At 41.7% G+C, this 25,990-nt stretch overlaps 1 protein-coding gene across 2 annotated transcripts; it reads left to right on the top strand.

The window, feature by feature from the left end:
- The first annotated feature begins 1,909 nt into the window (after positions 1–1,909).
- On the top strand, positions 1,910–24,389 carry tab1 (TGF-beta activated kinase 1/MAP3K7 binding protein 1). 2 transcript variants are annotated; one of them, XM_033625160.2, is made up of 11 exons: positions 1,910–1,981; positions 3,604–3,734; positions 4,939–5,092; positions 8,103–8,198; positions 9,039–9,177; positions 13,039–13,155; positions 14,405–14,516; positions 16,877–17,021; positions 17,422–17,635; positions 20,363–20,516; positions 23,667–24,389. In XM_033625160.2, exons 1-11 carry the CDS (start codon positions 1,949–1,951, stop codon positions 23,887–23,889), a joined length of 1,518 nt encoding a protein of 505 aa, XP_033481051.2. In that variant the 5' UTR covers positions 1,910–1,948; the 3' UTR covers positions 23,890–24,389. The 2 variants fall into 2 exon arrangements, with proteins under 2 accessions (XP_033481051.2, XP_033481050.2); XM_033625159.2 differs by having other exon boundaries at positions 23,664–24,389.
- Positions 24,390–25,990: the final 1,601 nt, after the last annotated feature.

The raw sequence follows: 25,990 nt of genomic DNA, 5'->3' as shown, positions 1-25,990 counted from the left end.
GCTTGTTCCCACAATCCACTGATCCACTGATCCAACCCACTGATATTTAAAAAGATACATTTATCATTGTTATACCAGAGTATAGACAGTGCAAAGTCAAATACAAAAAGTAAAACTTCCATGAGCGCTTCCCTGTAGCCATGAATAAAATTCATGTATCACATACAGTCAGGTCCATAATTATTTGGACAATGATACAGTTGTCGTCATTTTGGCTCTGTACACCACCACAATGGGTTTTAAATGAAACAATGAATACCTGCTTAAAGTGCAGACTCTCAGCTTTCATTTAAGGCTTTTTTCAAAAATGTAGTATGAACTGTGTAGGAATTACAACCATTTCTTCACACAGTCCCCCAACTTTAAGGGCTCATAAGTATTTGGACAAACTAACATAATCATCAGTTAAACAGTCAGTTTTAATACTTGGTTGCAAATCCTTTACAGTCAATGACTGCCTGAAGTGTTGGACACATAGGCATCATCAGATGCTGGGTTTCTTCCCTGGTGATGCTCTGCCAGCCCTTTACTGTAGCCGTCTGCACTTCCTGCTTGTGTTTTGGGTGTTTTGCCCTCAATTTTGGCTTCAGCAAGAGAAACGCATGTTCAGTTGGATTCAGGTCAGATGATATGACTTGACCATTGCAGAACATTCCACTTCTTTGCCTTAAAAATGTCTTTGGTTGCTTTTGCAATATGCTTCAGGTCAATGTCCAACTGCACTGTGAAGCATCGTCCAATGAGTTTTGAAGCATTTGGTTGAATCTGAGAAGATAATGTAGCCCCAAACACTTCAGCTTTCATCCTGCTGCTCTTGTCAGCAGTCACATCATCAATAAATACAAGAGAACCAGTTCCACTGGCAGCCATACATGGCCATGACATAACAGTACCTCCACCATGCTTCACTGATGAGGTGGTGTGCTTTGGATCATGAGCAGTTCCTTCCCTTCTCCCTTCTCTTGTCTTGCCATCATTCTGGTAGTTGATCTTTGTTTTATCTGTCCATAGTATGCTGTTCCACAACTGTACAGGCTTTTTAGATGGTTTTTGACAAACTCTAATCTGGCCTTCCATTTTTAAGGCTAACCAATGGTTTGCATCTTGTGATAAACCCTCTGTATTTATTCTAGTGAAGTCTTGTCTTGCTTACAAGAGCAGCAGGATGAAAGCTGTCCAAATAATTATGGACCTGACTGTAGATCATTATGTCGTAGTGATGGTCAAAAGGCCCAACAGCCGACTGCAGCATGGAGCAATTTATTATTGTAGTTCACAGTAAACCCACACGGTGGCGATATTGCCAAATAAATGCAACGTAGCTACAAACCGGAAGTGGTGTTTGTCCGTTTTTTTATTTTATTTATATATATATATTTTTTTAATCTTTATCCTTTTTATAAATTACCGAAATAAAGGGCCATAGCCTACGTTTAAACGTTTTAAGTAGCAACCATAAAGAAAACGCATCGCAATAAAGAAAAATATTTATTTACCAGAAAAAAAATGATGCTACTTAAAATGCTGTCGGAAATTTAGAAGACTATTAAAGACTGGTAAATCTTAGCTGAGTATAAAACACCACAAGTCAGGAGGGAACTATTTTATACAGTCGCAGTAGAGAAGACATCTACGCGACAGCATGAAATAATTTCAACACCTGACCTAAAAAAATAAGTCAATGATTTTGTTTTGTTTTTTTTTCTTTTGTTGCGTAAAATAGAAAACAGTAGTTAAATGCTGATTCACATGTTGTGTTTTCTGGTTTTCTGGTATTCACATCAGTGGCGATACATTTTCTTAGCAGCCACGGTAGGTTTTGTTTCATATATTTTTAAAATTCATTATCGATGAATTCCACTAAGTACAATGACAGACGTGTTTCAAAGAGAAAATCAAAATTACGGACCTTGCAATGAATCCCTGAACGCAACGAGTACCGTCCAATATGGCGGCGCAGCGTCGGAATTTAATGCAGAGCGTAAGTGAAAACTCAGTTTTTTATCACTCTCACTAACCTGTTATGTTACTGTTGCACTGCCATTGAAGGTTATGTAGGTCTCGTTTATCCCCACAGGTGGTCGCCTTTGTTTGTTTTGTTCCGCTCAGTGTTGTTCCGTTTCATTCAGTGATGCTAGCTAGCTAATTTAGCTGGGCTGTTTGAAGTTGTTTGCTAACAGTTAGCTAGCTAAGTTATCCAACTTTAATCTCAACGTAATGCGATTTAGTGACTTCTAATGAACAGGGACAGTTGATATTGCTAATAATAGGAGGAGATAATTATGTGTGTGGTACTGACTTTGCATTGCTCTGTTTTTTTTCCCTCACACCTAACTTAGCTGAGACCCTGAGTCGGCTAGCTAGTTAGTTTGTAGCAATGGTCACTTCAGTATGTTTGGCTTACAGGGTTCCTGAGAAACGTTGGTGCCGGTGATTGTTTAAGTAGATTATGCTGTCTGTCAGGTCCTTATTAACACCCCTAACGAGTTCGAGTTGTAACCGCATATTAATTTTCACCAGTGTGGGGTGTGTAGTTTCATGAAAACGATGTCGGTCTCTGGTGTAAACATGAAGAAGTTAAGTCGAAATCAGAATTGTCATTTTGTTAATTACTAGTAAGTTCAGAGTTCGGATACATGTTACTGCCGAGGGACACTTGCCAGTCTGAAGCCTACCTGTTATAAACAATAGCATACAGCATGGCAATCCTTTCAGGCATGCCAGGCAAAGGTAAGTTTATTAAACAAGGCTTTCCATGAAATTCACACTTCATGTGTTTTACAATAAAGACAGACAGCAATAAGTGTACAGGAGAATGGTATCAATGCACAGTGAAATGCACCTAAAGTAGTACACATCACAGTGCATGGATACAGGAAAGGAAAGAGCACCTACCCACTAAAGATAGCTCATACCCATGGAAATGTTTTCAGTTTTACAAGATCATTATGTAGGTGAACATGGCTTTGTAGATTTTATTGCCTGAAGATCAATACAGTCTGCAGTATTTCTTTATTCTATGAAAACAGTTACTCACTTCGATTCTCCCATTAATCTGCTCGTCAAACAGTATTTGGCAACACTTTGTAGAATAACTCAGAGGTTTAAAGAGAGATAAGTGGAATTTTCCATAGAAAGAAATTAATTTCTGCCTAATAGTTTTGGCAAAGTATTTCTAAAGACATTAAGTTTCAAATTATTAGTTAACCTGCAACATATAGTCTGTGGCAGAAACATTCATGTACTCTAGTAGAGAAATTATTTCTGCATCAGGATTTGCAATGTCATGTGAACACAATGGATTTCTCTGTGTCATGGTCAGCTAGAACAAGGGGTCATAATGACCTACACTCGTAACCAATTTTGTGTGGAAGCTACAGGCTGCCCGGTAGTCATGATTAGAAAAGACACTGAAGATGTGCCGTACTCCTTAGATAATATGTGCAAACTTGCACTACAAACCTACAACATGAGGTTTCTTAAAGCTTTTAGTGAAGGCTGTGTCTATGTGTGCTCACTGCACTGAAGGCTTCTCTTTTATAGACATATAAAGACAGGACTTTTTTGTAAATTTTTTGCTCATTCCTTTTTTCCCCGTGACAGCATCAGAGCTGGACAGATGACCTGCCGCTGTGTCAGATGTGTGGGGTCGGCACAGCTACCAACTGTGTGTACGGCCCTGATGGTAAAGGAACTCAGAGCCACCCCAACGAGGACGGACACCTCGGGTTCAGGTGAGAAACTCTGGAAACACAAAAGAATGAAGCAGAGACAAAAATGAATAATAACATGCCTGGAGTGATATCTGCTGAGGAGGCAACAACATTGTCTTTCATGCTCAGTATTTGCATCTCAGATGCCACGTTGACTCCATTTTTCCGTGTTCATCATTTTGTCATACAATGAATTAACACCTGTTACATGAAACACTATCAAACTAACTGCTGTTGAACCAGCTGATGGCATTAGGATTTTGTTGGAGCCAACTTTTGAAAGAATTCCCTGAAGCTGGTAGGGATTGCGTGTCTTGCTTGAGGACACTTCAGCAGGGTAGACTCTTGCCAACACAGGGCTTTAGTCTCTAAATTGTATTTAAAGGAACAGTGTGTATATTTAGGGGGTATATTGGCAGAATTGGAATATAACATGTTTACATGTTAATAACAATATGTTTTCTGTAGTGTGTAATCTGTCACCCGAAAATAAAAATTGTTCTGTTAGCTTAGACTGAGCTCTTTATATTTACATAGGGAGCCGATCCTCATTTATGGAGATAGCCATGATTGTACAACTAGACAGTGGCTCTAGATCGGGCCAGTCACGTTTTTTCGCCTCAGCCACTATAGATAGCCCCACAGTCACAGCAAGCACAATCAGAGTTGCGTTTACCTGCTTTAACAGGTTTCCCTTTGGACAGCACGGCATTGTTTTCCCAGTTGTGTAAAGAAATCACTTTTATTCAAACAGTGTTACATATACAGCACATCCTAGTATTTGATGTTTGATGACCGACATGCTGAGTCATGTTGCTGCAAATACAACATGAGGAAGAGTTTATTGAGGCAGCCATGCTTTGCAGTAGTTACCACTCAAACTACAGAAATGTGCCACATTAAATATACATACAGTACGTCTCTGTGCTGTTTGAAAATTCCACAATTCAACATTTAAGCTAACCTAAATATAAGATGTAGAAATTATGTAGTTGTTTTCCATTTCGAATGTTATCTGATTAGTTTTTCTCAAACATGTCACTTTGCCATTATCATTATCATTATCATTAAACTACCCACACCTAACCTTACAATTTACACAAAACACACTCTATATCCTTCGAGTTTTGGATGAAGGACGTTTTGTTTTTTCACATTCTCACTGTCTTCCCTCATTGAAGTAAAGAAGTCACATGTTTGTCTTTGTTTTTCCTTCACCAATCAGAGGCGAGGATGGCTGCTTCCTGTACGGGGTTTTTAACGGTTACGATGGCAGCAGAGTGGCCAGTTTTGCCTCGCAGTGTCTGACGGCTGAACTGCTGCTAGGACAGCTCAACTCCAGTCACACAGACAGCGACATTCGCCGGATCCTCACACAGGTCTGCGACTTTTTATATTACAAGTGTCACATGTTGCTGATTGTAAAGCAAGTCACATGGTGTATTTATTTTCTAGGAAGAGTGAGAAATAAACTTTTATTCTCCAGGGTGCGGAATTGATTAATCTTCTCACACTGACACACTCACTTACGTCAAAGCAAATCTGTGACTTAAATGTAAAGAAGGTAGACCCACCATTAAGATTCAAGACACTATCACTCCAGTATTGATGGAGCAGTCATTGAAAATTTAAAGAAAATGTCAAACAATAAGCTGCATCTATTTTAATAAAGCACAAACAACATAAGGAAGTGACTTGATATAATTTAAAGGGTCATGAAAAAAACAAGCTGAACATCCTGTTTCTGCTGAAGTCTTATAAGTTTAAATTTTCGCACCTCATAAGGAATGTGACATCACACTATACTGCAAAATGCTGCTTGCACTTCTGATACAAGCTGCCGTGATGGAATGACTAGTAAGGCCACCTACTCTGTTGTTTTCTTAATGTAGCGAAGTATCATTTTAAACATCTTAGTGCAGCTTGTAGCTTCAGTAAGTGCAGTGAAATTGACCGAGGAAGCATAAAAAGATTGTGGATGTAAACATGGGACAGGAGGACCTTATGAATATATGAAATATGGAGAAAGATTTATAGTCATTCTAAAACTTATCACACCAAACTCACAGTCTACTTTATATCTGCGCATTCAAGACCCCTCTGCTTAATGTCAGGGTCATGTATCACCCTGACAATGACCACTGATTATGCCTTAATATAGACAATGAACCTCAACATAAAGTACCCAAGAGGCTGATACCCCATCTCGTTCAGTTGACAGTACAAGTAGTGTGGTATTGTACACCAGAGTCTCTGTGGAACCTTAAAAAGTCTTAGAACATGGTGAACATTTTTTTTAATCTAGGTCTTAAAATGTCTGCAGTTGTAGAAAGAGAGGCATCAAATTTTAACTGGGGCAGAATGAATTAGTCTATTTTTATTTCAGTTTCAATCAGCTGGAAAATGCATCTTCACAAAACCGAAAACAGGACTGTTCCTCTGAGTTCATGAAAAGTTGACTTTTTAGAGATGCATGGTTCTGGGGACAGGGGTGCCACAGACAGATGATGCTCTTACAGAATATGATGCATTGCTGTAGATTAAACTATCTGACAGTATATAAAGGACTTTAAATTAGCATAATCTTACACATCTAAACATGCAATATGCACCATTATTCAGTAATAGTAGAAATAATTTAACTTTACTTTTAGGGAGTCTAATGTAAAATCTGGTCAGATACTACCGATGAAAACACAATGAGTACTTCTTGGCCTGGCTCCAGATTATATTTCAGACCTGTTAGTCCCTTATGAACCTCTGCGTAGTTTGAGATCCTCGGGCAGAGGTTTTCTGCTTGTCCCAGAGTCCAGACGGAGGACCAAAGAGACAGAGCTTTTGCAATCAGGGCCCCGAGACTCCGGAATGACCTACCTGAGGATATAAGGCTGTCTGAGTCACTGGCTTCGTTTAAGTCTCTCCTAAAAACATACTTCTATCGGAAAGCATATCCTGATTTTATCTTAACTGTTTGTCTGTTTTTTTGCTATCTTATTTGATTATTATTTTTAATTTCCAATTATCTTGATTTTAGTTTTGGCCTTCCTTATTTTATCTTTACTTGTGTTTTAAATGTGTTAAGTTTATTGTACAGAACTATGTAACTCTGTTTGGTCACACATTACTTGAAGGTTTCTAAATAAGAGTGACATGACACTGTCATAACTCTGACATGATACGGTAATGAACCTGTCATGAACATTATATACATGTCATAAACCTTTATGACTGCTGTCATTAAGTGTCATTCGGTTTTTGTAATGACACGTTGACATAGTTTGGGTTGTCTTGATGATGACAAGTTGACACTAATCAAAGTGACATTACCAGAAGATGTCTTTGTCATGACAAGTTGACATTAAATGTGTTTGAGATGTCCTTATTATGACAACTTGACATTAACCAGGATGACATTACCAGAAGATGTCTTTATGTTAATGTCAAGTTGTCATTATAAGGACATCCCAAACAAATTTAATGTCAACTTGTCATGACAAAGACAACTTCTGGTAATGTCATTTTGATTAATGTCAAGTTGTCATAATCAAGACAACCCAAACAATGTCAACTTGTCATTACAAAAACCAAATGACTTTAAATGACAGCAGTCATAAAGGTTTATGACATGTACATAATGTTTATGACAAGTTCATGTCACCCTTATGTAGATACCTTCAAGTAAAGTGTTACCCTGTGTTTTGAAAGGTGCCAGATAGATAAAGTGTCTTCTTCTTCTTCTTATTATTATTATTATTAATACTACTATTATTATTGTTATTATACTTTGAGCACATTTTGATGATAATACTTAAACACGTTTACATAGGCATGGTTTTGAATTCAGGACTTCTACTTGTAGTAGAGTATTTTTAGGACCTTAATACCTCTTCCAGCACTCCAAAACAGTGATTTTGTTCAAACTGCTTTTTTCCCTTTTCATATCCTCTGCTACAATTGTACAGGCCTGAACACATCATTATAATCTATTAATAATTATTAGGATTATTGTCAAGGCAGTTTTCATACAAGGAATTATGGGGTATTGTTTTCCATTGGACTGGGTCTACTGCCACGCATATTTTATTTGCGTTAATAAATGTGCTCTGAATATTTCAGTCATTCAAAGTCAGTAAATTTCAGTAACAATGTATACTGTGGTGTAGTTTGTCAGTTTCTTTTTCCACAGTGAGAGGATTATTTTTTTCTTGTAGAGGTGTTAAAAAACTCTTAAAGATCATAAAATTTGTACTTATTAAATGTGCAGATACCCTTGTACACGCTGTATCTTATTAGTTATGCACGATATTTAGAGCATGTACTTGGCATTGATTTACTGTGCGAACCGACCTGGATATTAACCAGCATCCTGTCATGTTCTTGTCGTCGCAGGCCTTTGATGTGGTGGAGAAGAGCTACTTTGAGACAATAGATGATGCTCTGGCTGAGAAGGCTCACCTGTCCAACTACCTCCTACCACACAATGAGGTACACACACACATTCACACACATTCACACTCTTTGCAAAGCATATTGACAGATTTGGCTGAAAATTGAGGAGAGGGGTGCTCCGTACGTTTCCATAGCAACCGCAGATTTGGGCATTAGTGTGAGCTAATGCTCAGCCATTGGAAAATGAGCTTGTTATGTTCTAATTGGTCTCATCAGCCTGTTTCATTAGATAAGCAGGTCTCAGTTTTCCTTCTCTGGATCCAGCTCTCCCTGCTCCCCTGCCTCCACTCCTCCCCCTCCCTCCATTTTGTCTCTCGTCATGACATATCTCCTTTTCATTCAGTCTCTGCTGCACATAGTGGAATAGTCAGTTGTGATATTGCTGCTGGTTGTGGGCGTTTTTGTAAGATGATGTTAGTCACTTTCTGTCGCTGTGAGTTGGTTCATTAAGAACATTCAGTCATAATCTCCTTTTCTCGTTTCTCACACTTTGTTTGCTTATCTGTCTCTTTCATGCCCACTGTCTCCGGTGCTCTTACTCATCTCTTATCCTTTTTCACATCACCTCCTACCTGTTTCCTGTATCCCTCCACCACTCCTCCCTCTCCACTTGTTTCCACCTGCCTGTCCTCCTGGCTCATGTCTCTTGCTCAATGGTCTTTTATTACTCAACTCCTTTTTTATCACTTGTCTCATTCTCTCTTTTTCTCCGTCAATCTGCCCACTCAAACTGATATTTTTCCTCTTTTTTATATTCCTGCCTTCCTCCCCTCCTCTTTGCCTACTCCTCCCGCTCAATACATTTTCTTGACTTTTTCACTACTCCCATTTCCTTCAATCTTTCTCTGTCTTCCTTGTCTCCTCTTGGCTGGTCAGAATGTGTCATTCCACCAGCTTTCTCCTCAGAGTCAGAAGGTGCAGGAGCGTCTGAAGGAGCTGGAGCAGGAGGTGTCAGGAGGAGCGACAGCTGTGGTGGCACTGATCCTCAACAACAAGCTCTACATCGCCAGTGTTGGTATGGACACACATGTTTACACAGGCTAGAGTCATTTAACTTTGACAGCTCCATCTCTGGTTCTGTTCAAAATCAGTCATTATCAAAAACTTGAGAGAAATATTATGATGTACTTTTACCTTATTTTTCATCTTTGTTGTAGTGCTGGAAAATATGGTTAATGCCAAAGACCAGCCAATAAATGGCCTCTTAAGAATGAGCTTTACACCAGTAGATGTCAGGCTTGTCTCTCTTTTTTGGATTGGCTGGGTGGTATTCACAGAAAGCAGACAGGGACTTGAAAGTTTATGCATTCATGAAGGCCATTTCCACCACAGGAACTTTCCCGAGGGACCAAGAGCCTTTTGAGGAACTCAGGAACTAAACTTTAATTTCAACCGGAGGCAGCAGGGACAAATTTAGTTCAGGTGGTTCCACATGAAGAAGAAAAAAGTCCCCGCTGTGGGAGTAGTACTTTCCAAAGGTTAGGGAAATTTAGAGGTTGAGCTTGCAGGGCTGACTGTGGGCGATGTCACACTGTGGCGGCCACAGCTCGTGGGTCGTACAAGGGTCAGAACCAGTTGAGAGCATGAGTGGAGTAGAGAAATTAAACTATTTGCTCATTTTTTTCCACTGCAGTTACATTTAACACTTTACATCCACAGATAAAGGTGTTCTGGAGGTTTTAGTCTTTGTTTCTGTCTCTCTATTTCTTCTTTTTATTCATTCATTCATTAAATACAACTCAAACATCAGAGTTACGATACAGTAATATCAAACAGTACAGAATAATCCTGCAGTGAGACAAAGTGTGATGCATATGGCATTTATAAAGTCTCCCATCTCTTTTATCTTTTGCTTCTCCACCAAGAGGACACTAGTTCTATTTTTAGTAGCATGTAAGCTAATACTGGATGCACAGCATTAGCTACGGCAGAGCGAGTTCAGTCTGGGTTTGGGTTGGGCAGGTATTCCTCTTGATTATTTCTCATTCTGTTCTGCATGAGTCGTCCAGTTATGGTTTTTAACCTTATTTGTTAATTTTAGTCCAGTAATACAAACATTTATCTAAATATTTCTGTGGCCATGCGCTCCTACTCACACAGATGCACACACACAGATCTAATCAACCACGAGAAGGGTTGCAACATTATATGGCACAACAATCTAGATTATTTTGATAGTATTTACAAAATAAATGGTGATTTGTCATGGCTTTAAAAAGGTCTGCCATAGATGAGATGAAATGCTCCGCCAGCAAGCATGTGCTTTACATACTATGCCAAAAGAGGTTTATTTCTACAGAGGACAAGAAGTTGATGCCACACATTCTGTTTTCTGTGGCTGTCAAACAGATGTTGGAATCATACTGACTGAATCTGTATTCAAAACATAACCACAGTGCCGGCCATTGATTTTGAATCCCAAATTAGGCTCCTGTAGGCAACAGCTGCAGAGGGAGTCACATTAAAGCTTGGTCTGTGTGTGTGTGTGTGTGTGTGTGTGTAAATGTGTGTGTGTGTGTGTGTGTGTGTGTGTGTGGGGATTCTCACCAAACATCTTGAGCTACAGAAAAGAAGCATTTGTCATTAACTAGTCCATACCCATTGAGTGCACAGTTGCCCATGTGCAGTTTCGCATGGTGTGTGTTTGCGATACAGGTCATAGGAAATTACAGATTGCAGAGTTTTTGTGAATTTGATAGTATGATTGCTTTATTGAAAGTTCAGTAGTACCATTGCCAATAGTGGGATAGTTAGTGAGCTAAAACTGTACATTAATAGTTGAGGTGGCACGCTGAAAGGCAGATAGTTAAAGTCATTGCCTTATTGAAGCTCAGTTTTAGTAAGTTTTCCAACTTTTGCCAAGAGGGAACTTTAGATATTGGTCCCTAGATTATGCAGATCGCTCAAACTTCCTAGGAAGAGATCGATCTGAAGTGTTTTTAAAAAAATTCAAAATGGCGGAAAATCTATATAACCGGAAGTTATGGGTTCTTGAGGCAAATTTGTTCCTCATGAGGAGAGGCATCTCTGTGCAAAGTTCCATGTCTCTACGACATACGGGGCATGAGATATGCCCATTCAAAGTTTGCAAATTCAGTCGGTTGCTATAGCGCCCCCCTTTGGCCAATCGATGTAATATTGCTTCATTCGCATCCTCCCATGACCCTCTACCACTGTGCCAAATTTCACATGGATTGACCAAGTCATTGAGGAGAAAAGAACAGACACACAGACAGAGTTTTCGTCATTATATAGTAAGATATAGTAAGATATGTTTCTACAGCAGTCATTTTAGATCCATTACTGTAAACTACTACTGAAATTCTGGAGAGTGTGAGAAACACCCCCACTCACACACACATACACACACCAACCCTGAGGAGCGTTATCCCTTAGAAGTATTCCTCTTCAAGAATCATCAAAGTTAAAGTGCCAGACTCCAGCTGCTGTCTGTGTGGTTTGTTTCATGTATCTGGGCACATTAATCAAGGGTATGAATATTAGTTTAAGTTCGCACTAATTGAAAGTAAGTCTGGTTAGTGTAAATCCTTTAAATGCAGTGTTTTAGATGTTTCTGTCTTTTTGCTAACATCCTCGATTCTGTAGCAGCCAAAGGAAAAGAGCCCCTCACTCTCTCTCTTTCTCTCTGTCTGGGATTTCATTTTCTTTTGTCCGCAAGGACATGGCACAGAGCAGAACATGGGGTGGGGTGGCGGGGGTGTACTAATTAGTAGCGAGTAGAAAGGAGGACTGTCTCCCCACTGGCCTGTTGTGTGAGGGTCAAGAGTTCAGAGTTGACACAACATGAATCCCAGCGAGGTTTAAACATAAGAGTAAGTGTTCTCTAAAAAGCTCTTCCAGCTGTGTGCTGATGTGAAATATATTTGACAGTTAAGGTCGTATGACCCATAATTTGATATGCTGGGAGTGGGAGTGTGTGGGTGGCAGACAAGGGTGTATGGAGGTACAACAGGCATGGCTGGCTGTGTGTTGCACATATGTAATGCAGCTTTGCACATATGAACATGAGGATTATCACCAAGCCTACGAAGAGGGTATATAGAGTATTTTGTGACCAATCGGATCTGTTTGGAACACCACAAATGCGGTGCACCATGTCGGCACTGGCTCATTAACACATGGGGTGACAGGGGCTGAAGCCCAGGGCCCCACAGAGAGGACAGAGAGAGGCACATGGGGCCCCTGTCTGCACTTTCAGTATAATGTGGCTAATTGGTTGGCCTTGTCTGCAGATTAGACGAGCAGCACACACTACTCTGGGCATTTACTGAACTTTTTTTGGGTGGAAGTGGGGGTGGTCTTCATCAGGCTCCTGCTCAGTGTTCAGAAACTTTCATATAAAAGTGAGTTAATCACTGATGTATCTCCGGTCAGCTTTTGTCAGCAACTGGCTTCATCATTCAGTGATTGATATTGAGCTTGTAAAAGTAGCGCAATATCTGTGCTGATTCACTGGCGGAGGTTTGGGCCTGTGAGTCACAGCAGAGCAACATCACTGCATCTTTTTCCCTGCAAGATTATTGTGTGGAGAAACTACAAGGTGAAATGTCTCATCCTCATGAGAGAAATGGCAATAGAGTTGAAAGAGATCCTCTCTGAGAGTGTCAACAAAAACTGGTAACTCATTCAGATTTAAAACACTTCATTCCAGCTTAGTATTTTCTCTTTGTGCTGGCTGCTGTCTTACCTTGCAGCTCTAGTGAATGAATTGGATTATTTTTGTCTTGAATCTATTTAACCTTGTGTCGATGTTGACTTACCTTTAAAGACAAAAAGATTATTTTAAACCATGGACTTATTTTACCAGTCCCCATTCTCGTCTTGTTAATCCTTACGTGTTTGTCCTGGATTCCAGGTACCAACCGGGCACTGCTGTGCAAGTCCAGCAGCGACGGCCAGAACCAGGTCCTACAGATTGGCCGACCACACAGCACTGACAATGAAGACGAGCTGCAGAGGCTGGCTGCACTGGGTGAGACACACAGACAGACAGTCAGACTGACCAGAGTCATTTTGGTGCACTTATTCAGTTGAGATATATTTTCCGTAATAGTTTAGTAATTTATTTTTTTGCTTAGCTTCAGATCTTTCTGCACTATTAACCATTCGTTTGGTTTTATTTTTTCTGGTTTAATGCAGCTTCATTTAATTAGAACACAGATTTCACTTAAGTTTTATTAAGCGTTCAGTTTGGGGAATAAATATGTAATACTTAGCTATCCTGGGCATTTTTCATTTTGAGCTAACCATGCACCAACACACACCAAGATGAATATTCAACATTATCTGGTCAGTGACATCCCATTTCACCAATATGATTAGCATTGCTGCCTCCTTCCTCTCATACTCTGCTCACTTTGCTGCTGTTTTTTTCCAGGGACAAGACAGGAAGTAGTCCTGACAAAGACAGACAATTTGTCAGAATTAACAGTTTAGTTTGGAGGAAAAGCTTTTTGGATTTTGTTTTGCCTTTAGTCCTGAGGTCTGATGAATACTCAGACATGTATCTTGGTAGAAATCAGATTTGCACGTTAGCATAGCAGACATACCTTACATTACATAACATTCCTTGCATTCCATGCAGGACATACAGGCTGACAGTGAGTCAGCTATTAGTGTAAACTAGCTGCCACAGAGACACATAGAGATGTCTATCTATGGTGGGCAGCTGAGCTAATGGTCCAGTAATGTAGGTTGTGTATGTAGCAGGAAATACATACACTGTGATTAGCTTTGTGGAGGAAGCATTAGGTGCAGCCTGGCACCCGTAATGAATATAATGGAGAATTAGCTGCATTGTTTCCTGGTGCTTCACACCACATCATTAGAAGAGGAGGCAGAGCTCTCTGTCTCCCTTTGTTCTCCCGCTCCTCCCGTCTCCAGTTGAGAGTCACGTGATTATTCTGTTGTTCAGGCCCTTCTCCGAATGATTTAAATGAAATGGCAGTCATTCCATTAACCCAGCTGAAGGTGACCTCTCCCCTCATATTTTCATCCACCCCCAAACACACACACCCCTCCTCTCCTCCCACCCAATTTCCTGCTTCTACTTATTGCCCTTGTGTTATTGCTTTAAACTCTCCTTCCTCACACTAAATCTTTTGCTCCTCTCCCCCATACCCTCTGTCAGTCATCATATCCTCAAACTCATCTCCTCTGTCCTCATTTTCCGACTCCCCCTGTTTTTAATGTGTCTCCTGTCCTCTTCCTTTTTAATACAGGTGTAGATTCGGCCCGTGTAAGGCAGGCAGGGCAGATTGCTGGTCAGAGCAGCACCAGGAGGCTCGGAGACTACCGGGTTAAGTTCAACTACAATGAAATCGACCTGCTCAGGTGAAATCAGAATACTCAGACTACATCATAAGCACATACTGTACATGCCTGGGGAGGCCAAGCTGCCACACTCTTCTTTAATGTCTTTTTTTGCTTGTTCTGTCACATTTATGGTATGGTCTTTTTTATTTTATATATAGAATTCAGAGTCTTCGCAAAGTTATTTTATTCAGACAGCCAAGTTTCTAGAAATCTAAAAACAAGATGTTGTTTTATGGTGGGTTATGTGCTGGAACAACTTCTTGGCCTTGCACAGTGAATCCAGGAAGTCACTGAATGTGTTTTGGCCTTCTGGATTTCTGTTCATGTACAGATCAAACAAACAGGATATAAAGTCTTAGTAAGTAAAATGTAGAAATGTCTGTAGGCAAATTTCTTCAACTTTGGATCAAGTCAGGCCAGATGCTTTCCCCCTGTTTCCAGTCCAGTTTTAAAGGAACAGTGTGTAAGATTTAAGGAGGTTTAGTGGCTGCTAGCGGTGAGGTCTGCAGCTTGCAACCGGCTAAAACTTCTCCTATTAGAATTCCCTCAGGGTTCATTTTTCAAGATCCAGATTATCCGCAGAGGCCTCTTCCTCTCCAAAACAAATGGACTAGGAGCGTCATTTATAAACATTGTGTACGCACAAAACAAGGCCTGAAAGAGACATACGCCACTTCCCACGCAAAAGTTGTGATCTATAAAACCAGACGCGATAGGAGAAACTTTGACCCACGCTTCCGAACATTTTGGAGACGGGAAATTGGCGACCCAGATGGTAGGGTGGAAGTCTGATTGTAGAAATTGTTAAGTATTTTTTGGCACATGCCATTTTTGGCTTTTGTCCGTACGAACATTTTTAGTATGGATCCTGCAAACTGTTTTATAAATGAGACCCCAGATGATTAAAAACAGTAAAAACAATAAATAAAGCAGTTTCATGTCACTAAACAGCATGTCCATTGCTTGCTATGTGTGCTCACCTATTTTCTCTAATTACTTAATGTGTGCTTGCCTTGTTTCTTACGCCAGATGTTCAGGAGGGTTTTTACCATGAGCCAAATTATCTGCAAAGGTCTCTTCCCCTCCAAAATAAATGAAACAGGTGATTAAATTCACTAAAACACAGATTAAAGCAGTTTGATGTTGCAAATCGGTGTTTCTCCGGCGCTGTTTGGCATGTCGGAGACGGCCGTTAGCCCAGCACCTACTAATGTGTGCTCATCTTTTTTTCTCTTATAACTTAAGATCCAGACATTCAGGAGGTTTTTACCAGCAGCAGGATTATCCGCAGAGGTCTCTTCCTCTACGAAACAAACAGACTAGATGATTTAAACTGGTATAAAGCAGCGCTTTATCAATGCTCATGTCACAGAGGGGTTGCTAACTACTGTAGCCAAAGCAAAATTGCGAAGACTCGAATGGCTCTATCTAGAGCCAGTGTTTTGTTTGTCCATTATGGGCTACTGTAGAAACATGGGAGACTCCATGGATGAGGACCCGCTCCCTAAGTAGCTATAAATGGCTCATTCTAAGGTAACAAAAACACTACAGTTCCTATTTTTCTTATTATATTAAATTACATTTCTGCCAGTAGAAAAAATAAATCCTACACACTGGACCTTTAAGTCATGCTAAGCTATTTGCTTGACTAGCTGTTAGCTTCATATTTTGCTTATAGGCAGGAGATTGGTGCTGATCTTCTTAGTTTCCTCTCAACAAGAGAGTGAATAAGGATACTTTCCAAAACTTCTCCTTTATTACTGTGTTTCAACCGAAACTAGGGCAGCTAAATAAACACACTTAACGTACAATCAGTTCTGCAGGTTGTGTGTGTGTGTGTGTGTGTGTGTCTGTGTGTGTACTCAACAGTACCTGGACAGTGGAGGCTCTGTCTCCATATTATGGTCTTTGTTATCAGATCTGACTCTCCTCCAGCCTCTCTGAGCCTCTTGAAATTCCACGATCCGGGGGCCCCTCTCTCACACTTCTCATTTCCTGTTCCTGTCTGCTGTCCAGGCCAAGCGAATCAGGCTCAGATATCTACGAGTCATTCCAATTATGGTCCTCAATAAAACACACAATAGAATCTTCATAGAATTTCCTCCTTAGTGCCATCAAAGAGAGTGCAGGAAATTTGATGTGGACAAAGTATAAGCGATTTTTTCGGATTTATGAGATTAGCCAGGTTTATTGTATTTAGGTCAGGTGCACTTAGGTATGTCTCTATTTTCGTCTCAGTTCCTTCCTCCTCTTCTCTCCCTCCACTTCTCTCTTACTTAGTCTCTGTCTCTGTCTCTGCTTGCTTTCTTCTTCATCACTTCTTTAAATTAATTTATCTACCCCTGTATCTATCTTCTCCTGTCCTCCTACTACATCAGTGCGGCCAAGACAAGGCCAATCATCGCAGAGCCAGAGATTCATGGCAGCCACTCTTTGGACAACGTGACAGGCTTCTTGTTGCTGATGTCAGAAGGTCTTATCAATGCCCTTGAGTCCGCCCACGGCCCTGAACAAGCCAATCAGGTTAGACGATTCATTTTAAAGACTTCTTCCCACCTCAGCCACTTTCTCTCCACTTGTTTTTCTGGTGTTTTATTTTTTCAGTCTCTCTGCTTAAGTTTAATGTCTTTCTTTATTCCAAATCTGCTTTCTTTACCTTATCCTGTTCCTTCCCTCATATGCCTTCTATCACCTCCTTCCACTCAAATCTACTATTTTCTCCTTTTCATTTGATGTCATCCTTCTGTTACTATTCCTTGTCCCTTCCTGACTCTTCACTCATCACTTAACGTCCATTGTTGTTTTCTGTCTCTCACTTACTGTATTGCCTCTTTTTTTCATCCTCCTAATCTTCTTTAGCTCTTCAACTTTATCATTAATCTTTCTTTCTCTGACTCCCTGTCTCCTCTGCTGTCCACCGCAGGAAATTGTTGCCATGGTAGCAGCAGAGCTGGCCCAGCAGACCAGTCTGGAGGCAGTGGCTCAGTCGGTGGTGGAGCGCGTCAAACGGCTGCACCACGACGTCTATGTGTCCGGCCGTCAGAGGGCAACTTACTGTTCTCGGCACGAGGACATGACCCTGCTTATACGCACGCTCAACTATCCGCTGGCTGATGGAGTGCTCACACCCACACAGGGTAGGAAAGGGCATTCTGGGATTGGTTCATGTTTTATTGAAACTGCCTAGGGAGCAGACCTCTATACTCGCTACACCAACGCAACTGTTCATCATTAAAAACTTCAGAATTTTGAAGCATTTTGAATATATATTATTCAGGTTCCTACAGAACATTAAACAATCATATCAGTTCTTCCCAACTTTTTCTCTTTGAAACAATGTGAACTCACAACCCCTCATCTAAGGTTACAGTTTTTTGAGCTGGTCGTACTTTCAGATAAAAATATTCAAATTCAAATCAGGCCTGAAGAGGTAAAACTATTCAGTATTTCACAAAGAAGTCGTAGAGCTAAATGTCCAAACAAACATCATTTTTTCCCAACTTGTTGATGATATTGCGACTCTTTTGACACCTTTGGACGGTCCCAACTCCTCAGTGGTAACCACTGCTTGACAGATTTTACAATTACATTACGGTTTTCAAACCCATTTGATACTATGCTAAACACCAGACCAGACCAGTGTAGCAAATTTTACTGGGTGTCTCAACTCAGCAGCTCCTCCTGAGTTGAACATAGTGACACAGTGTTCCAACAGAAAACTAGCATGTATCGCACAGTAGGGGTGGGCGATGTGGCCCTAAAATAATACCATGGTATTTCAGGGCATTTTTGCAATTAAGATATTCTTGACAATATGACAAATTGGTTTACAAAAAAGGCACCCTGGGATCTATATCTATAAATAAACAGGCCATTTCTTTCCCTTTTAGCAAAGTTTTCTTGAGGGACTAACTCTACCATGTCTCCTTTCATCCCCCCCAAAAACACATGAACCTTCAAGTAAACAAATATAGCGTGTGCCGCTCTTACCCCCTCCCACCTCTTTTGAAAGGTGATCTAAATAAATGCCAACACTCCAAGAGAAGTCTGACCCATCTGAAGTGAACAGAAGGTGGTCTAAGTTTGGTTCACTTCAGGTCCACTGTGCAGTTCACTTAACCTGTGCAGTGTGAACACAAAGCACTCCAGGTTCGCTTTGCTCTTTGCCTTTGTATTTAGCCCTCTAGATCACATGCTATTGACCTGGGACGCCTGAAAAACCAGATAAAACCACACTGGCATAGGACGCAGGACGAGGAGTAGTTTGGTCTACGGAAGATACTGCACGTCTCCTGATGTGGAATGTAGAATATGTCAAACGGCAACGGTCTACAGCACAGAAACACTTCGGTTGTCCTCCAATTTTAAGTTCATCTGAAAGTGAGGGTCTTTGTAACTGCACCTGCATCAAAGTAAAAACAAAACTATGTCAACATATATCATATATAGACTATAGTGTGAACAGAAAGAGGACTGAGGCTTCATCAGAGCTGAACTCGACCAGAAAGAGAACTGAGTCCTCTTTCAAATGAACTGACAGTGTGAGCACCAAAAGAACTGAGTCCCTTTTCTGTGGGTCCACTTTTTGGTGCACTTTAAGAGGACTGACTTTGGTTTGTTTAAAGAGGATTATATGTGAAAACACTCCGACACACGATCTGTCAGACACTAGTGGCTCTGTTGGTCAGTTTATAAACATATTAGTCATGTTGTCATATTGCTTGTTACTAATGCTGTATGAGTTGGAATAGCTCCGTCGTATGATATCACAGATTTTTTTTTTTTATATATATATTATGTATATTATATATATATTTATATTATATATTATATATAATTATATATACTTTATTAATCCCTGAGGGGAAATTCAATTTTTCACTCTGTTTGTCAATTACACACAGGTCCGAACACACACATGCACTAAGTGGAGAGATGTCAGAGTGGGCTGCCCATGACAGGCGCTCTGAGCGGTTGGGGGGTTCAGGGGCATCTCGGCAGTGCCCAGGAGGTGAACTGGCACCTCTCCAGCTACCAGTCCACGCTCCATATTTTGGTCCGGACGGGGACTTTGTCAATTACACACAGGTCCGAACACACACATGCACTAAGTGGAGAGATGTCAGAGTGGGCTGCCCATGACAGGCGCTCTGAGCGGTTGGGGGGTTCAGGGGCATCTCGGCAGTGCCCAGGAGGTGAACTGGCACCTCTCCAGCTACCAGTCCACGCTCCATATTTTGGTCCGGACGGGGACTTGAACAGGCGACCCTCCGGTTCCCAACCCAAGTCCCTATGGACTGAGCTACTGCCACTGCTTGAACGTGTAATAATAACAAATGCCGGTTCAGCCAGTTTGAATAACATCAAACCGGTTGAAGCTCTCACACCTGACTGGACCAGCAAAACCGGATATCAACTCAACTCTATGCTGACTTTGAATAATATAAACTTCTAGGGTTGGTTGCTTTAATAAAGAAGAAGAAAAATCTAGTCCTGTACCAGGGGAATGCGACACTTCAAAGGAGATCTTAAAATAGTATTAGGTTTATCCTCGTCTGAGCAGCCAGCCCTGAGAAAGAGAAATAAAAGATTTTGAGAGGTCTAGCTAAGAATATCATACAGAGCCAAAAAAAAAGTTTGGGCAGAAACAATCCAATTTATTCCAGGTTCCCAAGACGCCCATTATGCTGAGACTACACACTAGTGTTTTTCTTGATAATAGTACTTGTGAAAAGTATATTAAAAAAACATTATTGAGCCTTCAATCTTTTGTTTCATTGATCTTTCCAAATAGGTCTGACATCAACAGGGCCACAGAATTTAAAGTGATTTTTAAACCTTTTATGTGAATGTCCTTCTGTCAGGTGGACGTATCTACCCCGTGTCAGTGCCCTACTCCAACAGCCAGAGCACCAGTAAAACCAGTGTCACCCTCTCACTGGTCATGCCCTCACAAAGTACCCTCACCAATGGAACCAACACTGCCTCCACCCTGGAGGAAGGCACCCCCACACCAGGGTAAGCTTGGTTTGTGTGTTGTCCCTGCTTGCTCTGGGTAAGCTTGGTTTTCACCCCAGCTTGTCTCCTACTCCAATATTTGGTCTGAATAAGCTCGTTTTTTTGCTTTTTATCTCACTGCTGTTGTGTTTTTATTTGATAAACTTGATTTTCCATTTGTCGCATTGCTGTCGGTGAGCTTTATCCTGACTCCTCTATCCCCTCCCGACTGTTAGGTTTATTTTGGCTGTGTTTTAGATACCTCCCTCATCCCTCCCTTGCTATATTTATTTTAGGTAAGCTTGATTTTCACTCCCCTGTGTCCCTTCACTGCCATGCTTATTTATGTGTAAGCATGGTTTTCACTTCCCCGTTGTTCCACCGTTGTGAGCTCTGTGTATCATGCCAGGGTCCTTTTCACAGTCTAGAAACAGAAGACTGATCAAGTACAGCTGTAAAAGTATTTTAATATTGAACTTTCACACGAGCATAAACACACGCTACAGTACAGTACACACCACACTGTAATGTGAGCATATGAGTGTAATCAAATCAGTATTGCTCTTGGGAGCCATTTCCACTGTGATTTTAGACAGTGCTGTACAGAAACAAATTACTGGAACACGTTACTGCTTTTCCAAGAAATTAATAGTTTTACAGATTGCTGCTTAAATTGTGTTAATGGCCTCCAGTCCTGCTTGTGCTGCCAACTGCTGCTAAACACATCCTTTTTCCTCAGTCTGTAATACAGGTATGTGGCATGACAGTGTAGTACCAAGCTACATCACAGCTGGCTGTGCTCACAAGTATAACAGAACACACTGTCATGACTTAGCAGGGACTCTGACTGAAAACAGCACCTTGTGTTAAATCAGTGCAGAGGAGAGTGATGTTTAAAGGTATACCATGCAAGAATTGTGGGTCACTGTAAACACAACGTTCAGACTTGATTCCTCCTTCCTTTGCTGCTTGTGCAAGTTACCACTCAAGGAACATTACATTTGTTACAATAGAGACACCACGGGGCGCTGATTCGCTCTGTCCTATCAAATAAAGGCCAAAAAGCCCCAAAACTCTAAAAATACCAATACTTCAGCAAGCTAACTAAGGTCCCATTTATACGACAACGATCTCAACTGAAAACAGTAAACTTTAGTTGTGTTTTGAAAACAGGTTCCAGAGTGCACTTTTTTGGACAGCACCGTCTCTGTTGTCATGTAAACTTGTAATATGCAGTTCCTCTGAAAACAGAGACTTTTCATACATGCGCATTACGCTTCCAGTCACTAGGCATGTGCGAGAAAGTTGACCATCACAACAACAATGACGGACTCCCGAGCTCTGTTTGTGCTGCTCAGCCTGTTGAATTTATTAACGCTTCTCCAGCAAAGTGTAGATTTACTGTAGCAACTCCACCTCATCGTCTGTCCAGACAAATGTTCGTGCGGTTGCCATTTTGTTTGTTTATACATCACTGCTCTGTAGAAGGAAGCGCATGTGCGCAGGTGCGTGTTGTTTCATTGCGAAGTCACACCACCAGCTACTGGCCTGGCGGGTATACTGCAGCGTTTTTGGTCATTTTTGCGGATCTGTGTGCACAGCAATTGTTATCAAAACGTTGTCGTCTGAACGCAGAATTTTTTTCAAAACGACAGTGAGAAATGATTCCGTTTTCAGCGGATCATTTTCGTGTAAACATGGCCTAAGCTAACCACCAGCACCTACTCGTCGTACAGAAAACAGGCCAACTCTGTGTCGCTCCTCATCAGCGAAAGTGTAAGGCAAAGCCAATCCCAGATTCACTTTAGTGTTGTATTAAGCTTTTTCTGCTTGGCATTTTGCCATGCTTATTTTTACGTTTTTGTTTGTTTTGTTTTGTTTTTTTGCACTGTGTCTGCATGATTTTCATAGTGTCCACTTGGGTGCATGCTGCTACTCTCTGCTTGCTGTCTGTTTATAAAGTCTTTCCCTCACCTGCAAGCTGTTACTGGCTGGGAGCTTCACTTGTGAAGTTTGAGTCACAAGGTGGATAATGAGCAGTCGATCCAATTATCCCTGAGCAGATCATTGATGGATGAGAGGAGCAGCTGCTGCAGAGGCCAGTGAATGCAAACTTTTAGACCCAGGGCAATGAACAATTAAGTTTCTCTTTCACTGCATCTGGGGTTGTGCTGCTCCTTCTGTGCTCAGAGAGTGCAGTGCAGTTAGTATCGGAACAGTGTATATATTCCAGTAGAGCTCCTATTGAAGGGTCCAGCCCCAAAAAATATAAAATCATGGGCCACCACAAAGAAATGTGAAAAAAATTAAATATGATCCAGGAAGTCCAGTTGGCATATCAGCTTAATAAGTTTAAAGGCTTGTCAGATGCTGACAGTTTGTAATACTCACAGGATTTTACAGCACTGGAAGGTTAACACACTAAGATTGAGCACTTAACATGTGGTATGTGATGTTCTTCTGCCAAGTTAATTATATGTTTAATTTGTAACAAAGCATGAATCACTGACAGCTTCAATTAGCATGCGTTAGTGTGCCTGGAGGTAGGGAGGGTACCTGCTTGTAATGTAGTATGAATAAACATGAGTAGCACTCATGTGGCTGCTGCTCTGGGTTTGCTGCATGTGCTTCACTTCCCGCGTCCTTTTTCGCCCTTTGCTCGCTTGTCCACAAGGATTGCTTCCCTGTCTCCTCTTCCTTAACGACTTTGACTCTGTCACTCACCGTCTGACTCACATCTGTGTTTCTCTTCCACATGGGCCCCGACTTGCCAATATCCATCCTACGTCCTACACTCTGTCCTTGCCTCTCCTTTTTCCGCCTCTTTAGCACGTTTCACCCCGCCACCTGCCAGACTTTCGTCGACATCCTGCAGCCCATAATTGAACTCCCTTTTTCCCCTCTTTTCCCCCTCTCTCCTCTTCCTCCTCTCCCCCTCTCCACCTCCCTCTTCTCTCTTTCAACCACTCCTCCACCCCCCCGCCCTCTCCCTCTCTCCACCTCTCTCCTTTGCCTCTCCACCCGCGACATGGACCCCTTTCTCTTTTCTGACGCCCCCACATCTTTCCCCTCTATTCCCACCCTCATACCCGTCTCCTCCTCTTCCTCCACCCTCCCCAACCAACCACCTTTCTCCTCCTCCCTCTTCTACTCCTCCACTCTCCCCAGCAGTCAGAGCCCCACGGCCACCCTCCAGTCCACCAACACCCAGACGCAGAGCTCCAGCTCCAGCTCGGGAGATGGCAGCCTGTTCCGCCAGCGAGGCAGCCAGGCGGCTCAGCCTGACGAGACGGGCAGGGTACCGCCGTACGTGGACTTCAGTCAGTTTTACCGCCTGTGGGGAAGTGACCACAGCGACGGCCAGAGCACCCAAGGAGGACTGGGACCCCAGTGAGGGGACGATGAGGGTGCTCGGTGCCAGTTGGAAAGGGACATACTCGGCTTTCTGACAGCAGGGAGGCTCATGGATTGCAAAGGGACACAGATTTTAAGAGGTAGTTTGGTTGACCAATGAAATGCTTTTAATGTATCATAACTGAAACTAAGTGACCTAAAGGTGCATGGGGACGCATGGACGAAGGACTGGGGTCACCAGGTCTTACTGTCAAACATCGGGTGAAACCAGTGGGCAAAGAAAAACCCTGAGACAGTGAGACACTGGTGTCACTACACGCCACAAAATGATGTTTGTGCTTCTGTTTCAGATGCTGGGCATGAGTGCGAATATATGTAATCCAGACTGTAGCCATTATTGTCAGATGTAAAAACATGTATCTGCAAACAGGGATCTCATCGACTTGAGAGTTCATGGAGGTGATAATTATGACTAAGGCCCTAAAATGAATGGATACGTTTGAAAGTACTTTTAATTTGTAATGAAAGTATATCTCCAAATGACTGAGTGGGCTCTCTGGGCTTCTCTTCATATTAACACTTGACCATCTCCTTCTCCAAACAAGACCAGGGACCAGATGCATAAAACTGTGTGCAGACTCACAACTAAAACTGTGTACAAACAAATACAGAAGTACGCATACGTATTATTTTCGTTAAAGTTATAAGCCACACGTACATCTGATTCTGTTTTATAAATCTCTGTCATTGTGCAGCTGGGCTCACATGCACAAGCCTCATCTCCACTCTCACAGTTCACCGAAAAATGGATGTGAAAACGCCCTTAAACATCAATTTGTATATCAATGCTTGGGCTCACTCTTCCACCATTTAGACAGAGAGAAGCACAGCAAAGAAGAAATGCAATTTTACTGATCGTTTGCATCGGCAAGGTTCCCCAATGGTGCCAGAGCAGCTCTCCTGATGCATCGCTGTGGATATTTGTAGTGTCCAAACCAATAATTCATCACGTTTTTGCAAACCTTTATCGCTGTTAAATCTCAATCATTATGATTGTTAAACGTCAGAAGGATGGTCAGTGATGCATTCATGGAGCCTGCAAAAATAATACGATCAGGATAAAAACAACCTGAAAGTAATGTTTTATTATAATGTTACATCTCTCACCTTATTTGTAATGTATACCCACATATCAGCAGCAGCTATCTGAGCTAAAACCACATGTCCGCCTGGTCTGAAGAATGCATGAGGTGCACACGTTCTCACCGCATACTTCTTTTTTTATGTGTAGCAAAAGGCATATGCATGGTTTTTGTGCGTATGCATCGCTTATACACTGCCCGGCCAAAAAAAAAGTCACCACCAAAAAAAAACGGTCATACACTCTAATATTTTGTTGGACCGCCTTTAGCTTTGATTACGGCACGCATTCGCTGTGGCATTGTTTCGATAAGCTTCTGCAATGTCACAAGATTTATTTCCATCCAGTGTTGCATTAATTTTTCACCAAGATCTTGCATTGGTGATGGTAGAGTCTGACCGCTGCGCAAAGCCTTCTCCAGCACATCCCAAAGATTCTCAATGGGGTTAAGGTCTGGACTCTGTGGTGGCCAATCCATGTGTGAAAATGATGTCTCGTGCTCCCTGAACCAGTCTTTCACAATTTGAGCCCGATGAATCCTGGCATTGTCATCTTGGAATATGCCCGTGCCATCAGGGAAGAAAAAATCCATTGATGGAATAACCTGGTCATTCAGTATATTCAGGTAGTCAGCTGACCTCATTCTTTGAGCACATACTGTTGCTGAACCTGGACCTGACCAACTGCAGCAACCCCAGATCATAACACTGCCCCCACAGGCTTGTACAGTAGGCACTAGGCATGATGGGTGCATCACTTCATCTGCCTCTCTTCTTACCCTGATGCGCCCATCACTCTGGAACAGGGTAAATCTGGACTCATCAGACCACATGACCTTCTTTCATTGCTCCAGAGTCCAATCTTTATGCTCCCTAGCAAATTGAAGCCTTTTTTTCCGGTTAGCCTCACTGATTAGTGGTTTTCTTAAGGCTACACAGCTGTTCAGTCCCAATCCCTTGAGTTCCCTTCGCATTGTGCGTGTGGAAATGCTCTTACTTTC

Source organism: Epinephelus lanceolatus, chromosome 3 (assembly GCF_041903045.1).
Source record: "Epinephelus lanceolatus isolate andai-2023 chromosome 3, ASM4190304v1, whole genome shotgun sequence".
Lineage (NCBI taxonomy): Eukaryota > Metazoa > Chordata > Actinopteri > Perciformes > Serranidae > Epinephelus > Epinephelus lanceolatus.
This window is presented reverse-complemented; position numbering and strand designations above follow the sequence as displayed.